The sequence below is a fragment of the Polyodon spathula genome, chromosome 30 (genome assembly GCF_017654505.1).
Source record: "Polyodon spathula isolate WHYD16114869_AA chromosome 30, ASM1765450v1, whole genome shotgun sequence".
NCBI lineage: Eukaryota > Metazoa > Chordata > Actinopteri > Acipenseriformes > Polyodontidae > Polyodon > Polyodon spathula.
In genome coordinates this window covers 1,882,238-1,909,980 of record NC_054563.1, presented here as the reverse complement: position 1 = coordinate 1,909,980, position 27,743 = coordinate 1,882,238, and the positions used below count along the sequence as shown (strand labels likewise).

General features: G+C 40.7%; 1 protein-coding gene across 1 annotated transcript in view; it reads left to right on the top strand.

Annotated features, from left to right (window-relative positions):
• LOC121302926 (ribosomal protein S6 kinase alpha-3) overlaps positions 1-27,743 on the top strand; it is a 53,060-nt gene that overhangs the window by 7,902 nt on the left and 17,415 nt on the right. The window contains exons 3-4 of the mRNA XM_041233282.1: positions 16,888-16,932; positions 26,274-26,390. Coding sequence (XP_041089216.1) covers positions 16,888-16,932; positions 26,274-26,390 — 162 coding nt within the window. The remainder of the gene's footprint in view (positions 1-16,887; positions 16,933-26,273; positions 26,391-27,743) is intronic.

The window sequence follows — 27,743 nt, the reverse complement described above, 5'->3', positions numbered from 1 at the left end:
TTTGATCCCTATTACTGTAATATCCCATTAGTCTTGGGGAGTTAAAGAGTAAGTTTTAACTATTTGAAACTAACATTTCTTAGGGAGGTGGTCTTTAAGGAAAACTTTTAATAACCCAACAGAAGTAAATTTGAGTAACTCTGAGCCTTGGTGCTTTTTAAAAAATACCCAACTAAAAGGCTGATCAGTGAAGAGGTGATTCATGTAGCTCTTGGGGTGAAATGTCTGGCTGCAGTTTGTATTGATGTTCTGTACCACTAGTACAGCATCTCTTCTTTTTTTTGATCAGATTGTGTCTTATTTGGCTTTTCTAGCCCAAAGTTTCAGATTCTGTAATCTGGTTTTTAAACCCAGCACAACCTGTTAGTTTTTTTTGTCTCATTCTTTTTTGTTGTTAATAGTCAAACCAAGGTTTTATGTGCATGACTTTGTGTTTTATTTATTTTATTTTATTTTTTGCAGTTTTAGGGTTTATCGAGCGATGATCTGGTTTGCACAAATACATTCATTTAGTGTTACTGGTAAGATTTCTGTTCTTAATATTTTATTACAGTAGCTTACCTTTTGATATTCTCCAAACTGTAAACTTTCTCCAACAAAACCAGTTTGAAGTCAGATCTGTTCTTGGATGAGCTGCAGGACACAGCAGCCAGGGAGTGTTTGTGGGACTCCAGGAAGAAGTCATGGAATCGGGGGTTGTATTTTGTAGTCAATCAGGGGACTAACTGGTGGCATTAAAAGCAACATTTTTTCTGACGCACAGTGCTGTTCTAGAGGTGGGGTCAGCTTTGAAGCTTTTATGATGCGGTGCCACTGTGGGCATTCAGCCACGCACTCCTGCTTATCACCGGGTCTGGTACTCATGATTCATCTAATAACAGATCAGGATGGGGTCCGCCTCTGCCTGTCTGCTGCGCGCGTTCTGAATTTTCATGGGATCGGAAAGTGACAGATGCCTGGAGCTGTTTCTCCCATGCTTGTTGCACATTCTGCAATGCAGTTACTGTGCAGATCAATTGACATCGAAATGTTCGAAACAAACTGAGAAGCTGTGTTTCATGGCATCCCGCTGAAATAAATAACAATCAGGAAGGACATCTGGTTGATGAAGATTTATTTTTAGATCGCTAGTGTGTTTGTTTCTTTGTTCATACTCAAAAGGAAAATGCAATGAGGCTGTATCCTGTATAGTGCCTAACAACCTTTCACTGTAATGTACTCAACCATGACGTTCCACTCTGCAAAAAAGCAGCTCCAGTATGTCTGCATCCTTCCTGTTCAAATGCCTGGAATGTAACACGACACCAAGCTTCAGACTTCTCAGCACTCAAGTGCAGGAAAAACACTTTCCATTACAGAACTGATGTGCTTCTCTGCTGGAAGGCTTGGTGTTTGTAAAGCCTTAATGTATAGCATGTTTTTTCAGGGCAGTAGACACTACACTGAGAAACCCCTGTTTATGAAAAGCTACTTATGTTCTGTTCCAATGCTATAGCTGCCTTGAAATTCACGCCGTGGTGGTCCAGTAAACTTTTTCTTAATTACCAAGAGGACATTTCGCTGGCTTGTTCTATTCGGTTACAGTGCTCGCTGTCTTCTAATTTGGTGTTTTATTGTCTTTCAAGTGGAAAGGCGACAGAATTACACTAGGTACGAGAAAGAGAAACCTGCAGCACCTGTGTTCTGATAAAGCTCATTTCAAGTGATGTAAGAACCTGGGGCTGCTCACCAGCTGTTGAATCCTGTGTTCTCTCACCTTTTTATAGTTTCACTGCCTGGTGAAGGAGGATGCGGTTTAATTAACAGTACAATAGTCTAGATCTGCTCCTTTTATTATTAATATTATCACTATCATTATTATTACCGTCAGGTCTGGTATCAATAATATAACACAGTGACTAGAGCTTTCTGTTTTAGGAAATAGATTTGGGGGCTTTTCTCCCTGTACATTTCTGCATTAACGACGCAGGCTGTTAGTTATGTAAACCGTGAACGAAAAAAGAAAGGATTTATTACAGAACACAAGAACAGAAGATAGGAAGCACTTTCTTACACAAGAGTTATAAATGAAGCCCAGTGTTTTGCAAGACTGACAAAAAACCCCGGTTACCAGTAATTCAGAAATACAGGTGTTTCCCAGTCTCATTTGTGGGGGGGGGGACTTTTTTTTACATGGATAAGAGCTTGTCCAAACGCTCTGTTAATTTGTTGAATTGTTAATATTAATTGTTAATATCACTCATTTATATACACAGTAGTCTAAATCAATATATAGTACAGCAATCTAAAAAGACCTGCATAAAGAAAGTGTGCTGACCAGATTTGAAAAACAGAAACACATGATGATATTTACCAGACTAACTCCAGCAGAAGGCTGTATTGGTTTTCCATGATTGATTATTTTTCAGTTTGCGTCTCTCTTGGGTTTCGCTCCTGGTTTCGGTTTATCCATTAGCTGCTGTGAGATCAGGAGTAACAGTACTGCAGATGCCTTCCCACCACCACTGTCAAACACATCACTTACATTTTTTGACCAAGCACAGGAATTCCAGTCTAGGAGCACAGCAGCTATCAGCTCCATCGCCTTGCACATGCCTCCTGGTCCCCAGCTCGCAGAGTAAACCCACATTACAGAGAGCAGTACATGGGAAATGTATGAAGCATCACCCGTCATATCCTCTGCTCTTGCAGAGATGCTGAGTTAGCTGCCAGGTTAAAGAAAGTCAATAGAAGCTAAACTAATGTACTCTCTGCATTTGTTGACTGTCCTGTATATCTGTTACATTTACATTCCTCCCTCCTTGTGGGAAAGGGCACGGACTGCGGCTACCACTGAGCCCATGCAGACACCCAGAGCAGCCCCTGATTATAGAGAGAAAGTGGACCATGAGTCTTTCAATTTGGGATTTGTGCAACAGCATGGAACATCTGCTTATAGAAACTGTTTCAATCACAAACAGACAATAATAATAATACAATAAAACACATCCATGACAAGTGTATTTGAAATCTCAAAAAAAGGTTTCAAGCAGTGCCAAAAATGTACTTTAAATAAAAATGGATGTTAAAAGGGGCTCCCACGTGGCGCATCTAGTAAAGGCGTTCCGCGTGGAGTGCAGGATAGCTCTCCTGTAATTTTCAATTTGGAAGAGTTAGAAGCTACTGCAAATCTTTGTGACTGCAGGATGAGAATTGCTTGCAGCTAGCTGTACACGTACACGCTTCTCAGAATCCCATCCAGTTATGTCACCAGCAAAGCACATGGCAGATGGTGGCTGATCTGTGCAGTGCCATCTGGGCCTGCTTTTCTGTGTCTCTGAGCACAGCTTCAACAGGCCAATCTGTACAATATGTAGCTCATCATCTTTACAAAGTGCTGAACTGTCTGAAAAGGCAACAGCAACATTCAAATCTCATTTGTGTGCTTTTTAGATTTATTGTTAGGGCTGGGAGGACAAATCTTTGAGTATTCATTGTACCTCAGGTTTTTCTTTTAATAGAGGCTGTGAGTATTTTTAGAATGGGTCTGGTTTTGGAACTAAAAGCAAAATGTACCGTCAAAGTCCTGGAGTCTGCAACAAAATAAAATGAAATAAACAACTGTTCCTAAATTACTTGGTTTCTAATTGCTAATAACCTGCCTCTATTGAAAGCTTAAATACCCTTTAAGGGTAAATATGATATAAAACAAGGTCATTCATGTTTTGTAGGAAAACGCAGGTCAATATGGGACCCAGCTGTCTTTAGTTCTGGATAATTAGGGATCATCCTTCACCCCTCACAGTTAAGTGGACTGCTCAATCAATAACACAAAGGAGGTACACATGAGCTTCTAGTAGACTGAATGGCCATTTCCGTTCGATTTGACTGCTCTTTGCCTTTTAATGGCACGTCTCCAGCATGATATTGTACTGCCATGGACACAAATAGCAGCAGTCCTCATTAACGTGTCAGACCCGTTTACCTGGGATTGGCACCAAACACAAAGAGGTTCTCCAAGGAGGGTTGCGGGTATCAAGTTATTCTTCCTTTTATTTATTTTTTTCTTTACACAATTATACGTACCTGTCCTCTGTTGGGACCTTTGTACCTGATTAATTAGAGATGTAAATGAGGCTGTTCATGTAGCGTGATATGTGATCCCTGCAGCTCTATAAAGCTGCCATAGTTTACTTAAGCACTCCTGCGGATCAAGTTTACCCGTGAGGGCAACTTTCACGCTGGTCATCCACCCATCTACCTAGCCAGAATTGTGGTTTGAGGAGCATGGCAGAGACTTTAGGCACCTTCCCTGGCCAACCATTTTCAAGCCAGCCCTCAACAAAGCCCTTGTTTGGTAATAACAGAGATCTTAAAAGAGGAACTTAACAGAAATTGCATTTATTAAGTTTTCCAATAATAGATGCCAACAGTATAAAATGTTGAATGCCAGCAGTATAACGAAGTAGCAGATTCCTTGGAGAACAAACATCATCCTTTCAGAACCGATCAGTGTCTGAGCTTGTGCCCTTTAGCTGTCATTTTATTTATATAAGCTGCATTACCATTGCAGTATCAGTGCATAGGCTTTTGCTTTCCACAATCCAATTTCCTGTGTTTTATTAAAAAAAAGAGAAATCTGCCACTTTTTAGATCCAAAGTAAGTGTTGGAACTGGGATTTGATGGTTTCTTTCTTTTTTAGTACAGTATATATTTAACTAAGTTACTGAAACTGTGTTTTTTTTTTTTAACTGATGTATTAAGTCATGTGAATCGGGTATGGTAAAGCACACAGAAATAATCAGACAATTTCCTGTCAGGCGGAACACAAAGCCTTTGTGTTTCAAGAGTGGGCTTGTCTGGGGTTTGTAAATGTGTCCGTAGCATAGAGTAGGACAGCTTCGCAATTCATCTCAGTCTGGAACTTATAATAAAGACAAGCCACACAATCAGCTCACTGGACCCTTATTAGCCTTATTAGTAGGCAGGTACTGTAGACAGTCCAGAGTATCTCAACATTCTAGAACATAGGAGGTGACATAAGTGCGTACGTATAGGCTTAACTGGAGAGATACCGAGAGAGAGCGGCCCCAGCTTACTTGTATAACAATGGGAAGGGATATGCCCTTGAGATGAAAAAACAATGGCCCGTTCCCTGAGACAGAATAATGGGGGATGTCAACCATGGTTGTTGCAGGTGGCAGTTGCAAGGTGAGGCAAAACCAACCTCCAGAATATTCCCTCTATTCCATTGCCCTAAAGTACTGTATATACAATATTATACAATTAGGCTACAGTCAATTTCAAATAAACATTTTTTGTTTTATTTCTGCTGTAGTGAAACTGCGTTTTGGTTTAAATCACGGCAAGTGTGCCAAAAGAAGAAAAACAAGTGCTTGTGTGATAAATGAGAACTTTTATTTGTAATTCAGTTTTTAGACCTAAAAGAGACCTGTATCTTTATTCAGTGGGTAGCCTACCGTATACAGCAACATGGATACTTCAGTGGTGTTATAGCGATAGTTTGGAAGGTCTCCTTTACCTTTGGCAATTAGCAGAGCAGCACAAGTTGGGATTGGAGTTCTTTTCTATGTCTGCAGCAGTGGGAGTAAAAGTGACCTTGCGTAACCTCCTGAAGCATGCCCATCCTCCCTCTCGCTTGGGCACTTCCTGGCAGGGTATTAGGCTCTAAAGAAAGCACTCTCGACCCCGCTGCCTGTGAGGGCAGCCTGTTGTTGTTCTCTCCCCGCAAGGTCCTATATCCCTGGCAGCCGGCCTAATGGACGCCTGTGCTTGTACAGCACTTCCATTATTGCAGCAGCTAGAGAAGCCTGGTGCTCTTGTGATGCAACTTGAGCTTCCTCAGCATGTTTTCTCAATGGATCAGAATTGGGGGGGGGGGGGGGGGGGGGGTTCAAGGAGGTGTTTGTCACGCTTACATAGGGTTACATGTTCAGTTTTTTCAGAATATATAAAAAATGTGTTCTGGAAAAATTAGCATTTTTATTACGGACTGTAGGGAGAACACAGCGGTGCAGGGTCTGGTCTACTGACCAGTGTGACTGCAAATCTGTTGCAACAAATTAAGACATGAAAGAATTATTCATTTGCGGATACTTTACTGTATAGCATTTGGTAATGGTGAAATGCAGGCTTATGAAATCAGGCTGTTTTTAATATGCTTTTGTTTTTTTGCTATGTATTCTTTGGTTCAGATCTCAAAAGGTCTGCTCTAAATAAGAGCCCATAACATGCTACACATCTGCAGTAAAATATCTTGAGAGCGCAGACAGATAGTACTTGAATTGTCCCTGGTTTTTAATGTACAGGAATGACCCTGGACTGTATGAAGTGTGGCTTCCTATTGAAGCTGCACATTGACTGTTCTGCAGGGAGTCTGCTTTCTGAAAGCTGTGGACTTCTTTTGTCTGAAATCTGGTAGGCACCCACACTGTGAATTGAAAGCCTTTTTGTCCTCTCTGAATCAATGTTGATTTCTTACCTTGTAAGCCAGACCTGAGCAAGGTCATAATTGTATTGGGTATGCGAATGATTGGTGACGTCAACCATTTCTGATTCATTATCTGTGTATTTTGTTATTTGTCCATGAAAGGTGACGGCTTAAGTTAATTGGGTTTTAAGCGCTGTACAGTGTTCTGTACTTTTGTGACATTCGCTGTTTAGAAATTATATCAAAATTACTTCAAAGTATGATGCCGTTTACTTTTAAATGCATTTATTTATTTAGAGTTGGCACTACACTTTGAAAACCAGCCTTGTATAAATTCAGATTCAAATGGTTAAATAATGTAACGCAGTACGCTTTGATTTAACATTCTAAACATTACATACATCAGAAAACAGTAATAATATTAAATATGATAGAAAAGCTTACCTTCAAACACAATATAGAGCTGGATGTTCTCAAGGTCTGATGAATCAGAATCGGTGAGCAGCCCCAATTCATGTGCAGTAAACATGCTTTTCACATAACAAAAAATGCTAGCTTTATTTTCTTCTCAGTATCGGGTATTGGGATACTAATATGTGAACTGCACTTAAATGTAAAAGCTAACTTGTAGGCTATGTGGTATTGTGTCTGTGTACTGCACCTCCTATATTGCCTCCAGCTTTACTTTTTATTAAATGACAGTAATTGCGGAGCTGTGGAATTCGACTGTGGATCTTCCTGTCTGTTCCAGTCCTGGTAGTTAATATTTACTTGAAGCTGCTGCAGTGTTGTTTGCAGAGTCTCTAAGGAGTTTTGAGTGATGTTCAAAAGAGGGCCCTTGGACTGGTATGACACTACTACTGGGTATCTCATGGTGTCTGACTAGCACTCTCATGAAGATGCATGCTGGTCACCGTAGCGATTGCACTGATTTTAGATACATTGCCTCTTTATGTTAGAAGCTCAGATTCTGCTCAGATATTTATTTTGCAGTGTGCCTGAAGTGCTCCTTGGCTGCTCTTTTTAATGGGGGTTTGATTGTGGGAATCAGCCGTTCTGAGAGTCTGGGGGTCTCTGGATCCAGTTATATGTGAACAGGAGCAGTGCACAGCAGTGTGTTTCACAGTGATTTGAATGGTATTGCTGTCAAGTTTTAGCGCTTTAGGAAGCTTTAGTGGTTGAAATATTTGCTCTGTTTCATCTCTGTTTTTTCTTTTCTTTTGTTTTTTCAGTGCTGAATCTTGATTTAATAGCTGAAAATACATGAATATGGCTCAGCCTTGAGTTTTTAAAGATAAGCCCAGCGCGGTCAGATAGCCACAAGGCTTTTTCCTTGCTTTCAGCGCACTGCAGCTAGGGTCCTGTCTGTAATGAATGCAAGGAAACTCGGAACTGCTCTGTAGCATGAGGGTTTCAAGGACGGCGGCGAGAAAGCGTAGCTTCCTATTTATTTATCGCATCCCGTTTCGTTTCATGGCCACTGCTCTTCTTCATTGTTTTGTCTGAAGGGCTGCAGGGCTTCGGTGCTGTGGAAAAAGTACTGTAACACATCTCCGCTAACACTGGCTCTGACAGCTGTTTTCCTGCTGGGATTTATTTGCTGTTATTTAGTACATTGCTTCCTCTCTCTTGGCTTGGCTGGCTCAGACAGTACATGAAAGTCAGGGTGGGAGTACAGTAAGGAAGTGAGGATTTGGATTTTCTGCATGTCCTACTCGCTGAGAGTTTTGTTCAGCGTTTAAACAAAATTCCTAATGGTTTAACTGTTAAAGATATGCATTTCAGGTGTAGAGGTCAGATGTAGTGTTTACACAGTAGTAAACAGGCATCATTTATTTCATATTTGTCTTTTTCCATATACACAAAAATGTTGCACTCCTGTAGTCTTATAAACATTAATGTTGCTGCTTTTGATGGATTGGTTAGAAAATTCCCTATATATGTAAAAGGTTTAAACATTCAGCAAATTAGCAGTCTAAGCCCCTTTCACACGCAAATGCCGATACTGAGCTGTCTCAAAATCGTTAAAAAATGTATTTCAGATACCCATTCACGCAGCACGAAATTGTGGTATAATACCACCATATCCCTTTCACACAGCCACAGGGATCATGTGAGTACAACTTTCAAACCTGTCGGTCAACAGATCGTTTTCATGGCAGCGTCACGCCCCGTCCCTTCTCTTTGTGAATTCACCTCCTCTTCAGTTCATATGGCTCTGTATCCACGCTCACACATCATGTCAGCGATTCGTCCAGAAATTACAGCGTCACGCCCCGTCCCTTCTCTTTGTGAATTCACCTCCTCGTCAGTTCATAAATTAGTGTGACACACCGTCCCTTTGTGAATTCACCTTATTATTAATAATAATAATGATAATAATGATAATGAAATGAAGCAACCGTCCAAAATCTGGACTGTTTTTAAACCCCCCTGTGTGAATTTGAGTCTGTGCCCTGTCTCGCACTGTGAGAATTCCCTGAAGGTTTAATATTGTTGGTGGGATATTAACTTAATTGAAAACTCAGTAACTGTAAAGATCGATTAAGCATACTTGTTAATCTGTACAGTAGTTTGTCCGATTTTAATGTCACTGTGATATTAATGAATTAAACAGCCAGTTCAATTTCATGCTAGCAGTCTCATTTAGAATTGCGTTATGCTTAGTCATTAGTCAGCAGCTCTGTGGTAAATAAATGTACAGTCATTTGTGAAATTCATTTTATTCCCAGCAATATAGTCCTGCAGTGTACAGTATTTCAAAAAACGTATCTGTAAAAAAAAATCTAAGATTACCTAATTGAATGGTACAGTAAACACTTGTAGAAATATGTACTGTAGATTATTCAAGTATGTGAAATATTTGTTCATTGGTGATTGCTCACTAGTGTCAAGGAAGATACCAGTAACTGAAGCTTTAACATGTTTTGTGAACAGTTTCCTTGTCCTGTATTAACCAATAAATCACTGCTTCTTACATTTAAGAGTGAGGCACTGTGTAATCTGAGAGGACTAAAGACCATTTTGAAACACACTTAGTCATTTTGAATTCTTAGTCATTTAGATTGAGTGTCTCCTGATAGTATTATGTGTGTTCGGTGCCACCTCTGATCAAGTAGAGAGTGTACTTTCTCTTGCACTCTTTGAATGACAGACCGACTCGATTCGCTGGCAGGCCTAACATAGCAAAGGGTGTGTGACAAATACACGAGAAACTCCCGGTCATCTGAACACCTGGCATTTGAACCTGAAGCTACTCTACGTGTAGCTGGATTGTAACGTCCCTCAATAGAGTCAGAAGTCACTCTCAAACTCAGGCAGTAGTGTTATGAATGCAAGCTGCAAGTTACTATCTTCCCTGGATAGCTGCTGCACAATTTTAAACGGTTCATTTATTCAAAAATGTCTTGTCAACCTCAAAACAGCATTACATTGAGGATGTGAGATCGGGTGCAGTAGCTATATAACTTACAATTTCAGAATGAACTGAGACTAAATAGAGTTTCTAAGTTTCGAGACACAGTGCTTAGTATCAGACACTAGTACGGATGACAACATCACTGTTCATTCTGCCAGGACCCATCTCTCTGAGTGAGTTATAATTGGCTAGATTTCTTCTTTTTTCTTTCTTTTAATTTAGAAGATGATAGGTGACAGCGAGTGCCAGTAACACTGTTAATCCATCGAGGGGATCTACTTGAAAATTAAAAACACAAAAGCAAAGTAATTACTGTAAAGCCTCCAGTATCAAAGTTGTAACACCACTCCTAAAACAATAAGCGGTAGCCCTGCAGCATTATAAGTCATACTGCTACAACAGCAATGGGTGTGTGATATATCTTTGGGAGCAACTCTCTAGTTGATTAACCCTTTAATCAAATTAAGTTGCTTAAACTGATCACCCCACGCATTGCAATATTGAAAATGCTGGCAGTAGTGCTGTAGGCAGGTGCAGTTTCAGTGATAATGATGGCAACACTGATGAAATGATGACTTCCCCACTCGGAAGTATAAGGTCATTCATCACTTAGTTAGATACCTAATTTAAGCAGAGTGTAATGTGTACACTATAATGCAATGTGGGACGCAGCAGAATGAGAAAAAATATAACTTCGTCTGGAGGATTTGGTTGCTGTGGCTGCATTCACTGACTCAGACAGCTCTGCAGCGTCAATACATTCCTTTTTTGGCCTGTTTGCTATGACAGAAAACAAGACAAAAAGCATTTTTCCCCCCGTCTCTGCACATCTGCTTTGGCTTCCTGTCCAGATTGCCTGTTCTATCATCTGTGCAAGTGCCACTGTATCCAGCTTCCCCCTCCTGTTACCACAGGAAAGGGAGCAGCCCATCCAGCTCAGCCCAGTAATACCCCTCCCGATAGCCCCCGGGAATGGAGTCCAGATCCTTTTGCAGGAAGTTTTCTAATCGGCAGAATAGCTGCTGGCTGAAGGATCTTCGAGGGTTTGTCCTTCCTCTTGGGATCCGGAGCAGGCAGGCAGACCGCACTCAGCACCCGGCCATGGTTTCTCTCAGCCATGTTTAAGTTGTGGGGCCTCCTTGTTCGCTATGGAAGGTTGTGGGTAAGAAGGCTTTTGTTGCACTAATAAAAGAAAGAAGGAAATTTAAGTAGTTATGTTTAACTCCATTACTGTTCTTTACAAATGAGTTAGACTTTTTTATTTTGTTTTTCAAACTAACACGTTTGCCATGAAACTTCACTACTGCTCTGTGTTGCTTTCTGAGCCAGGTGTTTTATTCTGCTGAAATGATTTTGTTTGGAGAATTCATTGAAGTCTGACTCTGTAGTTCAACAGCGTTTCAGCAGTGTTTCTTACTATAGAATGCAATAGTTTTTACTGTGTACAGTAGAAAGGAAACTCTTTGAGTCAGAAAGGTGGCTCTGCGTGCATTACATTTCTTTAATACTGGAGTGCTGTTCTCCAGATCTGTACAATTGTTTATTTTTCCAATATGATTGCATGTTCTGATTGTCAGAATAGCTATAATGTGGATTATTTTCACATTGAAACAGCTTTACCTGAAGAATAGACTTTTTGGGTCTTGAAAGCTAGTGGTTTTATATCATAGTTAATATAATAAACAGTATCAGCTCTTTAAATCTGTTATCACTGTTATATTGATTTAACACAGCAAATACAAATGTCTTTCAACTAATTCCGATAGTCTTAAAAACATTAATGTTGCTGCTTTTGATGGATCGGTTACAAAAAGTCCCTGCATGTAAAAGTTTAGGAAGTGAAACGGAATTGAAGATCCCTACTCTTCACATACTGGAGTGCTTGGCGAGTGTCCTTCACATGTTGCTGGTGGAGCCTCCATGCTTCGTTCAGTGCAGTGCAGTGCAGTGCAGTGTGAGAGTTTGCAGCGATTTTTTCTTGTAAGTTTGGACATCTGGGTGGCAGTCAGTCTCTTTCTATTTTGTTTTGTTTTGACCTAAACTGAAAGACCTTCTTAAACCTGCAAATGGGGCTGGATTCAGAATTTCTAATGGAACATGATTGGAGCACAGATTGTCGGGGCCACCTTTGGAGATCACAGAAGATCGGAGTGTTGTACTGGGTGTGCGCTGGAAAGCAGTGCAGATCACTAATGAGTGTCCCCTCCAGCACGCAGTCAGAGCAGTGTTTCTGTGATGTGTCCAACAGCAGAGCTCCAGCAATCCCTCGGCAGACCCTCGTAATCTGCCCTCCAGTCGCATTGGCAACAGGCACTTCTTTGCTGTTTGTTTCCAGCTCTTTCATTGTCATGGTTTGTGCTTGCATTCTGATTCCTCCTACAGCTTCCTTTTTATGTTACAGTAACTTCTATTACAAAGCCCTAATGTCTGCATCGGTCACACTGGCTTGCTGATTACGTGAGCTTTCAGTTGGTTCAGCTCTGCACTTCTGGTTTGCATCTCAAATCCGCTCCCTGGTGCGATTCATGTGGGCTGCTATTGATAGCCGTGCCGGTGCTTGCGTTGGCTCTGATTGGTTGATGATTGACCACTTCTTCATTCTGCTCCTGAGACTTGTTTTGTCAGGAAATGTTAAGAAAGAAAGTTTAAAAGAGTGGTCACCAAATACAGTATTGTGACATGGAGACCACTGCCTGTAGACACTGCCTTCACTGTAATCTGACCAATCGATTTCAAGTCTGAAATGCTTCTACACTACCTTTTATAGTTAGAAATGTGCTAGAAATTGAAAGACTCTTTTAAGATTTTACTCTGGACTGTTTGGCAGTAAAGAATCTACTATAGCTATACATGGGGTGCATTGTACAGAAGAGCTCTCTTGTTCTGATCTTTGTACAGTGCTGTGGGTGGCCATGACGTGAATTGTGTTATATACTAATACATTTGTATTGTAAATGTTTTTGGACCCCAATATTGTATAGTATACTATCTGCTGTTGAGCACTGGCCTGACAAACTGCTTCCTATCAACGGTGCTTGTGGATCAGCCTTTCCATCACTCCACTGTGAGCCTGTACTGCACAGGGCGTACTGCAGATCAGTTTATTTCCAACGCTCCACTGGGAGCCTGTACTGCACAGGGCTTGCTGTAGATCAGTTTATTTCCATCGCTCCACTGGGAGCCTGTACTGCACAGGGCGTACTGCAGATCAGTTTATTTCCATCGCTCCACTGGGAGCCTGTACTGCACAGGGCGTACTGCAGATCAGTTTATTTCCATCGCTCCACTGGGAGCCTGTACTGCACAGGGCGTACTGCAGATCAGTTTATTTCCATCGCTCCACTGGGAGCCTGTACTGCACAGGGCGTACTGTAGATCAGTTTATTTCCATCGCTCCACTGGGAGCCTGTACTGCACAGGGCGTACTGCAGATCAGTTTATTTCCATCGCTCCACTGGGAGCCTGTACTGCACAGGGCGTACTGCAGATCAGTTTATTTCCATCGCTCCACTGGGAGCCTGTACTGCACAGGGCGTACTGCAGATCAGTTTATTTCCATCGCTCCACTGGGAGCCTGTACTGTACAGGGCGTACTGCAGATCAGTTTATTTCCATCGCTCCACTGGGAGCCTGTACTGCACAGGGCGTACTGCAGATCAGTTTATTTCCATCGCTCCACTGGGAGCCTGTACTGCACAGGGCGTACTGCAGATCAGTTTATTTCCATCGCTCCACTGGGAGCCTGTACTGCACAGGGCGTACTGCAGATCAGTTTATTTCCATCGCTCCACTGGGAGCCTGTACTGCACAGGGCGTACTGCAGATCAGTTTATTTCCATCGCTCCACTGGGAGCCTGTACTGCACAGGGCGTACTGCAGATCAGTTTATTTCCATCGCTCCACTGGGAGCCTGTACTGTACAGTTTTATTTTTTTCCAAATGACAGCCTATGTGACTGACAGATTTTCTCCTGTATGTTGTTCAGAACTGTACTGTTAACCCCCCTTATGTCAGCAGACCTTTAATGTCTACAAAATCCATGGCCGGTGTGTGATTACTGCAGTCCCCGTCTGTACCTAGCAGGGTTTAGGACGCAGGGGCAGGCATGTGTTCAGTGCACAAGGCAAGTTGACATACTTAGCCACGCACCTGCATCACCACCCCCAACCCCCCCCGCTCTACTGGGGAAACAGTAAAAAAAGGTATCACGGATTCCACCTAGCCACCACACTTAATTTTGTGTTTTCAAAAGTTGACAGGTATGACATTTCAGTTTACAAAAGCTCCTGTATTTTGAAAGCTCAGTGTTGACAGGTATGCCTGTAATGCAGCTGGTAAAACTTGCTACAATGCTACAGTATTCACGCATGCATTCTTCCAATGACAGTCCTTTTTAAAATGCTACAGTCGAATTCTCAAGCCTTGAAGGTTTCCAGGCTTTCCAGCTTGTTTGTTGTTTTTTTTTGCTGAGCTGAAATTGGCACTTGTATTGCGACGGCTCTGTTTCTTGTCCTGTTAAGAGACAGGTTTCAAACCCTAAAGTCACAATATCCACTGGCTCCTCTGAAAAGAAAAACCACAAGGAGCTTTATAAGCCAACTCAAAAAATACAATTTATAATTTTCAGTTCTATTTATAGTTCTGTGTTTGTTATTTCGGTTCTTTAACAAAGTAAACATGGTTGCAGGGATGCTTTGGTGCTGACGCCAGTATCTGTTTACCATGCAGTGCGTACTGTTCACTGAAATAGCGTCTGTAACTGTAACTACAGTATTGGACACAAACATTGTTTTTAAACACTATTAACCTTTTCAACTCCCGAAATGTTCTAGTACAATTAATAATCTGTTTATATTCATCCGTAATGGGACAAAAAGACCCCTAAGATATCGATCCCTTATTTTCGAATGAATCTTGGTCCAGTATCTGCAAGCCTCTGGTTGTGTTTGACGTGAGATTGCCCCCTATTCTTACCATTTTATAAAACTCACACTTTCCTATTCAAATGCTGCTTGATACAATACTGTCTTATCTAAAGCCCATATCCACCAGTGTTCAGTATTTGAATACGTGCTTTGAATGCGTGTTCTTCTGCTTTAGAGACCATTGAGATGTTTTGATCCCTGACAGTTTACAGGACTTGACCCTGACAGTGAATTCTCAGACAACACAACTGTAGCTCACCCTCAAACGTTTCTACTGTAAAAGGCACGTCCAAAACCACACGTTAAAAACTGCACAGTTCAGTTGCGAGTGAGAGGTGCCGGTATTTGATTAAGGCTGAATGTATTGCAGTGATCTCGGTTCCCCACGGTGACAGTGCAGATGTTTAAGGCCTGACTGTGCATTATTGCTGTGCAGTATAGTCCAATAGTAACTGGAAGCGCTGTTCAGACAGATACATGTTAAATACAGACTGGCCTTCGGGGTGGAGCTGCAGCACCATGGAATAATTGTACCATGACCACCGACAACACCACATTCTATGAGCTCTCATTTTTTTGTTGTAAAATACCTCTATTTTGTAGTCTCTTGTATTAGTTAAATTGTAATAATTAAATATTGTTTTAATACTTGCAATGGGGCATGCCATTCACCTCTGTTACCCATAGCTACAATAGCATTGGTGTCACCTTTTAAGAGCGCCTGTTTTTCTATCTGTTGGGAGCTTGTGTAATTTAGAGCCAATGAAAGAAATAAGGATGTATTTGAGAGGTATTTATATTAAGGAGTTGGGCTGCAGTGGTTAGCGTTGTTTATGGGTTTGTTGTGACAGTTTGTATTTGCTTCATTACAAGATGATTGCACGATTAGTTGGTGGGGTGGGGCAGGGGGTTGGGTGGGTGCTCGGAGAAGCATCGGTCGCCCTGGAATTGTGCATCATTTGCTAACCCATCATTTTAAAAGCCATAGAGTAACTGCCTTCAAGCTTTTTGAAGGGGCTCTTGAGTGGCTAGAGTGGACAGTTTACTGCAGTTCATAGTAAAACTGTCAAAGTAATAACTGGAGGCTTGAAAATAACATTGAACTTTTGCCTTTCACCATTACAATAGGTCAATACCAGTTCTAAATCAGAGACTCAAAGAGTACAAACAAGAAACACAGTAAATCAAAGTTGTGCTTTTATGAAGTAGGTAGTTCAGCATACTTTATAGCTGCAATTACTTTTTTTGACAGCCCCTCCAGATAAAATCTAAAATAAGTTCCAACAGCAGCCTTCCCTGCTAGTACTATGGCGATGCATCACTTGCCAAAAGGCTGGCATGCCCCAAAAGGAGCAAGGACTCCTTACTGGAAAAGAACAGCTGCTTCTTTTCTGATCACAGTTATTTCAGCAGCACAGTCATGCCTGGTTCGCGGGGTCCTTGGACAATTCCCATACACTGTTCTGTATTTTTTCATGGCTTAAGCAGCTGGTGCAAGGTGACAGAGACTGAACAGCACAGGAGCACAGGAACAGATAATGGCTTTAGATCATTCACTGCCAGCATGGGTCTGATTTGAAACTAGAGCTCCACTTACCAGTAGTGCTAAACCACTGTGCTGCCCAGCCCCACCGGACTCCTATTTACTGTACAAGAGACTTCCAATCTGTTATGATGGGAAATGAAGCAGACTGTCTGTTTCCTCACTCCCTGAACTTGCAAAAAAATACTGCCGGGGAAATGCTGGGGACGTGCAAATAATGTTTTGGTTTAAGTAACTGCACATCTAGTAATTCAAGTGTGTGTTTATATATATATATATATATAATGTGTGTGTTTGTGTTATACAGAGAGTTTATCATACTTGTAAGTAGTATGTCTGAATTGTTACAGTAAGTGTAGATAAACCAGGGACAATATGGAAACCTGTTTAGACTGCTGCAGTAATTAGTGGATACTCTGTTTTACAATAGTTCATGTTCTCAAGAATAGCGAATAAAATGTATTCTTTGAAATGGTTTACTTTAGTGAACGATTGCTGCATTGATCGACTTTGCAACTGCCTACAATATAACGTGTCTCTCTCTTTTCGTTTGTGTCTTTGTTTCTATAGAGACCTCATGCTCAGGACACTGGAAGCATGGAAGAGTTTGTAGTGGTCAGTTTCACAATTTCTTTTCATGCTTCCTTTTCATCTTGCCAACCCCCTTCCTTAGCCTAAAGAGACTACCCTCCTAGAGGCTGGTGGCTAATAGTAGTAACCTCAGCATAAGCCCCGGACTCGCCTCTCCACTGCACAGCCTGCTGTTTGGTTGAATGGGAAGACACTGGTCTTTGAACCGGGAGGTTAGCGGCTCACCTCCAGCCCGTGCCTCCCCATTCAATTCAATAGGCTGAGATAGCAAGCCATTACAAGATGCAAAACAAATCGTTAAGACTGCTTTTTTTTTTTTTTAGCTACATCAGTTAGCCCTGCTAAGCTTTAATGTAGGTCTGTCTTCCTGTAAGCAGTGCAGCCCCACATGTGCAGTACTGCAGTTGGGAATAATTGCAGAGGGTCTGTGATGTGATTCCTTCAGGACATTTTGCAAGCATACCTTCTAAAAAGTGTATTCACTTTGCATTCCATTGCATTTTCACCAGTTTCATATCCTGTAATGAGATTCAGAACTTAAGATCGTAAGGAAGCACACAGTGTTAAAGTTACACAGGAATTGTGCTTGAGGTTATCGTAAATTCTTCTGTTTTGACATCTTGAAAAGGAGAAGAGCTGTAATCAGTATATAAAGTAAGTAGATAACCAGAAAAGGGTTGAATTTTTATTTATTTGGTGTTTTAAAATGTTTTTAACTGGAAAAAGGTTTTGGAAGTTTATCCCGTAATAGAAAGTCGACTTCCTCCCAGCCCTCACGTTGGATATCTGAACAATTAATGTGCCCTGAGGAATTCAGAATCCAGAATGCATATATAAATAATGTTGACGTATTAAAATATGAATAAAACTGACCTATTAAAAAACAAAAGAAACTGAAATACAGGGGAAATTGAACTATAAATCTTTTTTTTTTTTTTTTTTTTTAATAACCCAAGCAATTCAATTATTTTTGGATTACACAGTGAGCTAATTAACTGTTAATTAATTGTGACATGGCATGGAGCATTTAGTTTTTCTTCACAAAGCACGTGTGTTTGTGTTTCTTCTGAATCTGTTTGTACTGTTCACGCTGCACGTGTAGATGTAGTTTGTCTGCATAATAATATGCTGTCGCCTGCCAGGAAGTGACTTTATTTTGTAGGCTACTGTTTAAGCTGCAAACCACAAAGACTTTGAATTCTGTAATGTTTTCCAGTTGTCATAATACACTGACTCATAGACAGCCTATTATAAGACTACAGAAAAGTGATGTGCTTCATGTACTTCAGTGGATCGGTGGGTAGACAGATACAGATAGATGGGAATTAAATAAAACTGCTAGGGCAAATTCATCAGAACAGTATTGAGCTCTTTGAGTTTTAGTGGACATCCTTACTTCCTTCCTGTTTTATTTGGTTTCAGTACGCCAAACGAAGAGCATAGGGGGTGGGGTGGGAGATTGAAGTGGACCAGTAGGCTGAAGTGATACTGAACCGATCGCCCCCTTGTTTATATCTTGATAACACAGCGTTTGCACAGTCCTGCTGCTGTTGGCTGTCAGCAAAGCCAGGGCTCGACACTAAGCACTGCCTCCCTACCCTGTTCAGACAGGCTGCATTCACTGAGGGCTGCTAAAACCTTGCTTAACTCGCCCACTTTGCAGGTATTACAAAAAGTTAATGTCAAGCCCTGGAAGTATTTAAAGCATAAGTAGTTGAATCAGATAATCATAGACATTGTCTGTTTACTGAAATTTTCTGAAAGCTAGTTAGACAGAATTAGGGGTTGGAAATAATAATAACATAACATGGAGCAACAGATCTAGAGTGACACAGAATTTTTAAAGTGTATTGTAAACATCACAGAAACCAAGAGGCATGTTAAATCTGTTTACTCCTGCACTACTATAAATATTAATGGCTGTTGGATCCTCTTACCATTACAGCTGGTAAGTGTGTTTATAGAAAATGATTTATTATATATATATATATATATATATATATATATATATATATATATATATATATATATATATATATATATATGTGATGGCAGCCCTGTGTTTGCCATACCTCCCAGCCTTCACTGGGAAAACACATTGAAAGGTGGTTTGAGCAGCTGGTCACCAGAGTCTTTTAATCTCTTCCTGACATTGCCAGTGACGCTGGATTTAAATCAAAAGACCTGCTGCAATGAACTGGGCTCGAATTACTGCTCGATTCACTACAGGCTTAATAATAAGAGACTCTCCGGCATAGCCATATTGAGGCTGAGAAGCACCGCTCGATCCTTTTCAAATAACCACAGACCATTTCCACATCCATTCAATCGATGTGAAGTTACGTAGTTATGGACAACAAAATCACCTTTGGCAGAGTAATTTCAATCTGTCTGCGACAGAGATTGAAGCGCAAGAAGAGAGTTTACAGGGGCGCATGCGTAAGTAAAGCATCATGACTGCTGAAATGTGCGTGTTTCATGTTCCCCTGCACGGATCAGGCTCGGTCTGGCTTCTTTGTTTAATGCAGCACCATTTCTTTTTACTGTGACACGTCTGGTTAATTGTCCAGCAAGTAAATTGCTTTGTATGTTTAAAGATTGTAGGCTGTATTGGTAATGTATCCATACCATGATAGGATGATTTAAATACTATGTTGATTTGAGGAAGGGAAGGGACTATAACAGTGCCGATCTTTACCCTGATACAGCAGGTCTTCATGACAAAGCTGAACAATCTAGAATAGTTTTGTGATTTTTGCATATGGGGAGTTAGAACATTATTCCTGTTCTACAATGCAGTACAATGTGGAACAATACTTGGGAACAGTTGTTTTTCATATTGTGGTGTAGATTTATCATCCCTTCACACCCCACCTATTGCTCTCTCTCTCTCTCTCTCTCTCTCTCTCTCTCTCTCTCTCTCTCTCTCTCTCTCTCTCTCTCTCTCTCTCTCTCTATATATATATATATATATATATATATATATATATATATATATATATGTATGTATGTATATTCTTTGCATATTATGTATGTATGTATGTATATATTCTTTGCATAGAGGGACTGTTTGTCTGTTGGGATTTGTCTCTTGCTTTGTTAGATGCACAAGCTACGGATGATCGTCATGGTGAGTCCAGTTTCTTTTTTACGTTGCTGAAAAAATTATTTTGTATTCGTACAATATCATTTACATTGTGGGTGCTCATTTTTGGTTGGTAGAATATATAAAACATTATAGGTAAAAAAAAAAATTATTATATATATATATATGTGTATATATATATATATATATATATATATATATATATATATATATATATATATATATATATATATATATATAGGTTGCATGCTGCAAAACAACAAAAATAATGTGAATCAAAATAGCAATCTGAAGATTGATTTTCATTCAGTAAAATCAAAATCTTTTTTTGTAGGGGGGTGGCAGGGAGTAGTAAAATATGGTTTCTACAAACTACTTTTGCATGTGAATGTATATGTAAATGTATTTTATTTAATGTTCAAAAGCAGGTGCTGTGCCAGTAGAACTCTCTGATCTGTCCTTTTAGTCACTCAGTCAGCCAGGAAGGGATTTCAGCCTTTACTGTACTAGTGAATTGATATTTGTCCCATTCCTCTTGTAAAGTAGATTGTGCCCTCAATATCAGAGCGATCCCTTGATGGGAGACTGGGTACTTTGCCTGCATTCCAGAATGGATCATCCCACGCAGTACAAAGAGCGCTCCATGATTTGCTTTGTTGTGTTTCTTGTATAAAAGATCTGTATGACGCCCCTCTGTCTTTGAGACCCTTTCTCAAACCTTACAAGTGCCCACTGACCCTACCCCACTCATTGCACTTTTCAGTGTGGTAGATGATAGTGTTCCCCGATCTAGACTGCTGTCGGACACCGAGGCCTTTGCAACCCTTCTGGCTGGACTCCTGATTTAGTTTGGATGGAAGTAAGCTGCCCCACCCTCTTGTATTCATTGGCTCATTCCCTTAAATTGGAAAAAAAACATCAAGTTCACACAAAGGGGATGTACTGGAAAATTTTACAAAGCATGGCAACCCTTTCTTTCCCTTGTTGATGAACTCTAGACTTTCCTCTCCCGTAATTTTCCTTAAAAGAAAACAAGCACAACTCTCTCTCTCTCTCTCTCTCTCTCTCTCTCTCTCTCTCTCTCTCTCTCTCTCTCTCTCTCTCTCTCTCTCTCTCCTCTCTCCTGTGGACTTGAGAGAGAGGAGCAGGGGTCTGAGACTTGAGGCACCGCCTCTCTCTCTCTCTCTCTCTCTCTCTCTCCGCCAATCACTTGACTTGGTTCAGAGGCACCGTCTGCACAGGTGAAGAGAAAACAAAACACAAAAAAAATGTGCTTGTTCTGACGTCTGCTTTGTTATAGATTGCATACTGAAAAACGGAAAAGTACAAAAAATTTATCCCTGAGATTTCATTGGAAAAAAATGAATTCATAAAAAGCTGATACACAATATGTGTGTGTGTGTGTTTATAGTATGCTTTTTTGTTTTCGAAAAATGCAAATATTATACATAAATTAACCTCCATGTGGTTTTCTATTTGAGCATGTGCTTTTTGCTTACTTTGCACTGGGATATAATGCAGTCCCCATGCAGGTTACATTGAAGTGGTCCTTGCTTTACAAGCGGTTTACCTAGTTTTAGGAAGATACTGAGCTGCTCCCAGGGTCTCAATAAGGCGTCGGAACACTGCTATTTATTTGCATTCCCCAGTACTTGGTAGTTTTTACATTGTTATCTCGCTCTGGGAGCCAAACAGACTTGCTGGTACTTGCAGCTATAGGTGGTTATGACTGTGGTTTGGTCCCACTGCTGTATGGAATGTCTCCGATACACTGTTTTTGTTTTTCATCAGGTCCTTTTGCATTGTTTTGCATATGTCAGAAAACATTGTGTGTTAAGACAAGTTTGTCAGCTATTTTATTGTTATCTTTTTTCCTTGCTTCCACCCCTTCCCCCCAAAGCTGAAACACTGGAACGAAGTGCTTGTGTGCTGTTAAAAATGTATTTCAGAAAAGTAAACTTACTTGAGAGCCACACCATATATATTTTATTATAAATGTTGTTTCATTGTTCTGTTCTTTTAACAGTGGAATGTTTGGATTTTCTTACAGCAGTTCAGTGTCCAGGTTCTCGGTTGCCCTGGTTTATAATTAGAATTGGTATTCCTGCTGTAGAAGGTCAAGGTAGTGCAGGAACAATAACGCTTTTAAGATTTCAGAAGCCATGTACAGTATGCAGGGGTCAGGAGTGCTGCTCTTAATGTTGGGTCAGTATTTGCATTCATGTGACTCTTTTTCAGCAATGCATTTCAAGTACCTGGGTCGTACGACATCTCTGTAGTTTGGGTACCGGCATCATAGACTGACAGCATTACAGATTTTATAAAAGTAAATGTTACAGTTCTATATTCTGTAGTAAATAGTTATAAAACTGATAAATATTATTTTGTTGCTGTTGATATGGGTTTTGACCAGTGAATTAAAAAAATTAAAAAAACAACATTCAACCAGTTTGACATTTGCTCTGAAAGCCATTAACTGAAGGTCATTTATTTGCATTTTTTTTCCACATGCTTGCATTTTTTATAAATGCCACCGAGTCGCTTGGCTAGCCTTATAAGGCTGCTGTTGTGTGTGCGCCTGTCTGTCTGACTGTGTGTGATTGTATCTTTCTGTCTGTCTGCTTGTCTGTACTTGTGTGCCCATATGTGTGAGCCCATGTGTGTGTTGTGTTCATAGGCATGCAATCAAAGATAGTTTTCGAGGCGCACGTAGAGGCTGTTGCTGCTCTGTATTGTTGCACTGGCGCAGAGTGTTTGCTATTCTATAAGAATCCATTACAACATTCAGCATTTGTACCCATAACCCTGTAGAGCAGGGTGCCCTGTTGAAATCCAGTACAATAAACAGCAGACCAAGCAGAGCCTCTGCATTGAGGAGCTGTACTATAGTGTTGAATGCATCATAATTATAGGTAAGAAACCTTTACAAATGTACACACAGTACATGCATAAACGTGTCAGATGGTTTCAAGTTTAGTTCTGAATTAACATAATTTGACCATTGTTCCGTAGTCCAATTTCTAAGGTGCTTTGGACTGTTGATGGATGGACAACGACACCTGTGCCTTCTAACAGTTCTGTTAATTCAACGCTTGTCTTCTTTCTATAATAAGGATATTGTCTTCATTGCTCATCCTTGCTAGACAGCTTTTTGGGTCTTCCAGTCCTGGGTTTTAATTTCCAGATGATGTTTCTCTGTACTTGTTGTTTATGCTTTGGATACCACACCTTGAAAATCGAGTGACGCAAGCTGTTCCACTGAAAGATTGGCCTTGTTTATGTAAGTCAAGGCTGTTGTAATAGTAGAAAACACCAGTGGAGGCTTTGAGGAAATTGTTGATGCTCATGATACATCAGAGTAGAAAAATGCAACATGTCTAAGACTTGCACAGCTGTGTGTGTGTGTGTGTGTGTGTGCGTGCGTGCGTGCGTGCGTGCGTGCGTGCGTGTGCGTGTGTGTGTGTATAAATGTATATTACACACACACACACACGGTGGATGTATGATGATCTACTTGTGACTGGTACTGTAGCTCAAGGTATCTTACAGCAAATTGCCTCTTTTCATCCCTTGTGCCCGTTTTCCAGCACCCTTTTAAATTAAATGAACACCGCTGTAAACCGTTCATCACTAGCAAAATATAGGTGTGTGTCTAGACAGTACATAGATACATGTTCTCATACAAACCTCGTTAGATGCACTCGTTGTAACTAGAACAGTGTTTCATTTTTCAGGGTGGTTCATGGAGGAGGTGTACTGTAATTCAGCTATCCCTGGGATCGGACTTCCCTTTGACAGCTGCCTTTTGAATTGAAATTACATGAACTGTGCTCGTGCAGTGCATGCAACAGGATTAGTCACTAGAGCGCGTGCATCAGGACTGCTGTCTGCTTCACTTCTCAAAGCACTTTCCTCTGCAGGCCTGTACTTTGGGTTTCTCTGCTGTGCCATGCATAACCTGTCCTGATACCTTCCCAGTGTCTGGAGTAATTGGGTCAATTGGCAGCTCTTTTCAAAAAAGGATGTTTGCCTTACTGGCAGAATGCAAACAGCATGAACTGCCTATAGGATTAAAAAGAATGGACAGGAGCATTGCAGCGGCCCCTGTGCGCTCATCGTGTGGAACACAGGTATTGTTCTTTGCAAAACAGGACAGAGAGAGAAAGAGAGAGAAAGCTGCATGCATCGCTTTGTAATTGTCCTTTTCTGATCTCTCATTCTTTTAGTGTTGAGAGCGCATATACTTCAATGTTGTGAATTTAAAAGAGGAACAACTGTGCATTTGCTGAATTAGTTTAATAACTGGTTATTGCATAGGAAATTATCATTTTTCTTTTCTTTTTTTCTCAAATGTAGACCTAATTTGAATTGTACCATTACCTTTTTATTTCATGGAATGTGGAGCAGAAAATGTATTTGAAGGCACACAGTACAACGACTTTGCAGCATTATTGGTTGTTTTCTTCTTTCTGTCTGAAATTGATAAGTGATTCATAATGTGCTGTGCTGTGTAGAGTTCCAAGACTGCACCTTGTGCAAAAGCTATTTCTGGCTGTCTGTTTCTACTTGTTTTTGCAAAACTGTTTGGAGTCTGTCATTCAAGTACTGTATATAAAATGTCAGCTACGCATTTCCAAATGCCAAATCGGCTGATACAGCTTAAACGCTGGAGATAATGCTTGCTACAGCAAGAAGTGTTGGATTTCATAATCTGTGTCTTTTCATTTTACTGCATTCAGTAATATTAAAGATGCAAAAAAAAAAAATAGCTACTGTCGGAGTAGAGACATGCTTCACCCTCCTGAGGAAAATGCTATCCCCTTAGAAATAATCCCTATTAGCAATAACACATGGCGTCACTGACTGGGCGGGGTGAATCGTAGTGTAATGTAGCCCAGTGCATCGGAAGAGCTTTTTCACTGCTTGCTTTTGCACAGCCCTTTTCTCTCATGTGGAATTTAAATGACTAAATGTCAAAGTGAGATTTACTTCAATCACTGCCTCAGGGGTAGAGTGTACCGTTTAGTCTTCTACAAGGGTATTCAAAATAAATAAATTAAATACACACTTGTAGTCAAAATAAAGATCTGTAGTTCACAGATGGTTTTACTGTGAGTTTAATAATAGACACACCTGAGCTTGTTACCTGTACACTGTGGCTATTCAAGCTCATATTAAAACCTGGAATGGGTGAAACTGCTATGCAATAGGAGCCTTATCTCCATCCCTGTAGTTGGACTTAATCTTGAGATAAACATGTGTAGTATGTTCTTTGTGTGTTTTAAATTCGATCTATTCATTTATTTTGGTAGGTTTTATTTTAGAATGTCATAGGGTCAGTACTTTTCACAGATGCTGATCAGCACTAATCTCAGACTATGGTGCCTAAAGTAACAGTTCAGTAGGTTAACCCTAATCAGGGTCTGGTAATCCTGCCAGGTGTAAAGAAATAACCAGTTTAGAGAAAAAATACAAGCACAATGAACATGCTGTGTATTGAAAACCAACTGACTTTATAGCAAAAAATGTTAACTCCGGTTTGAGGTTTAAGGTACATACAGTACTTTATTATTGGATCCCGTTATTCTATATTTATTGTAGGAGAAATATCGGAGAAAAACCGCACAGCAGTCTGACAAAGGGGAGGCTTGTGAAGAGTTAACAAGTGAAACTGGCATGAAGAGCACTTTTCTGAGTCACCACCTCTCCACTCCCACCTGATGATGCTGGTGTGAGGGCAGCAAGGCGATTATGTGGGAGCTGTCATACGCACATCCTCCTCCTGCCTGCTGAACACTTCACACTCCCTACCCTCCCAGCGCACTCACAGTGCACCCGGGCTGGGGTCACTTCCTCTCTTTAAAATCAATTCCCAATTCCAAGAAATTGCGATTATATGTTAGAGACAATAATTGTGATCGTTCAACTGCTTTCAGTTTGAAGCCAGTTTAATTGTAACGGTGACCTCAATTAAAGTAATTTGTTGCCATTGTGAAGGTATGTGTGCTGTATACGATTTGGTGAATGATCAAACTGTCACTAACTAAAATAATATAGCTCCGTTGTTTTTTTTTTTAAAGGTAATTTCATGGGATACCGAGTTCGTTTTCAGTTTTGTCTACTATAATCTAGTACTCATTTTTTACTTTGTTTCAGGTCAACGTTATGCAGATATATCTGGAAGTATTTAAACTTTCAAACACCATGTTCCTCGCTACACTAAGTCTAAAACTTTTTTCCTGTTTTCTTCCATGGCCAGGATGAAGGGAACATGAAAGAAATTACAATCACGCACCACGTGAAGGAGGGCCACGAGAAAGGGGATCCGCGACAGTTTGAGCTGCGCAAGGTCCTGGGTCAGGGCTCCTTTGGGAAGGTAGGGCTGTCTGCAGATGCACCGGGACAGTTTCCTCTCTCTCTCTCTCTCTCTCTCTCTCTCTCTGTGTGTGTGTGTGTGTGTGTGTGTGTGTGTGTGTGTGTGTGTGTGGTGTGTGTGTTGGGCTGACAGAGGAAGGTATCCCCCTGCAAAGTGTGAGACTCCACATTCCACTGATTTTTAGAAATCTCGAAGCCAATAAAAAAAAAAAAAAGCCAGATTTCAGAATATTCCACTACATCTTATTGTTCTATCGTGCATTGCGTCAAAGTCAAATCTAACAGACCGTGGAAGAAGCACTGCCCCTGAAACAGTTACACAAACGAGTGATGACTGTCACTGTAACCTGAGAGCTTCATGCAACAGTCTGTGGAGATGATCAGCTCTCTTATTTAGTGTCGGTGGCGCAGAGGAAGCAAATCACCAGAGGAAAGGGTTACAGTTTAGGGTCCATTCAGTCTTGTTTCATGAGTTTGAGTGGTTTTGGGAAACCCCGCAGTGACTGTGCAGCGTGGAGTGCACCCAGGAATGTCCAAGCAACTTCCAGCTAACAACGACCACGCGGGAAGTGATATTTAATTAATACAAACGCTGGGATCAGATTGAATACTCCATACTGTAAAACCTTTTAACCAAAAACACTGGGGCCAGGGCTGAAATTGCTTAACCCTCCTAAATATGCCCGATACAACCCCCTTACCTTTTAATAACATAACATAACATGCAGCACTGCGATGTACTGGAAGTACCAGAGATTGCGGGCTGGTTAGCACACTTTCTGTGACAGCAGGGTAGAGAACTCTGCACACAACAAGGCAGGTTATGTAGAGGCTGGTTGGACAACAGAGGTGTTCGGATAATCAGGGTTCAGGTAATTGTGGTTTCACTGAACAAAAATGAATGATGAAAATGATGAAAACGTGGAATTTGTTTAAACTGCTGCACGTTCCCTGGCACAGTTCTGCAAACCACACAGCTGAATCCCTTTGTTAATTTGCTAGGTTTTATAGTCCGTTATGAAATTGTAGTTAGTCTGACTCCGAACTGCTCTGGTTTAGTGTGCAGTAATTCTCTTCTAAAACCCCAGTCCTTTTGTCTGTGATTGTGTGGCACAGGCTTAAAGAACCTGCTGTCCTCCTGTTGAAGAGCTTCATTGAGTCAGAGATGATCTCAGGGCCAGACAGATTTACTGCTTTGGCAGTGAAAGCAAAGGTTCAGATTCCGAGACAGACGGTGTAATCTGTGTTCAATATGACATCAGTGTCACAAGAAGAAAGTAACGCTTTTGGATATACAGCTATGGCCAAACATTTTGCATCACCCTATAGAATTAACTAATTTTGCTTATATATC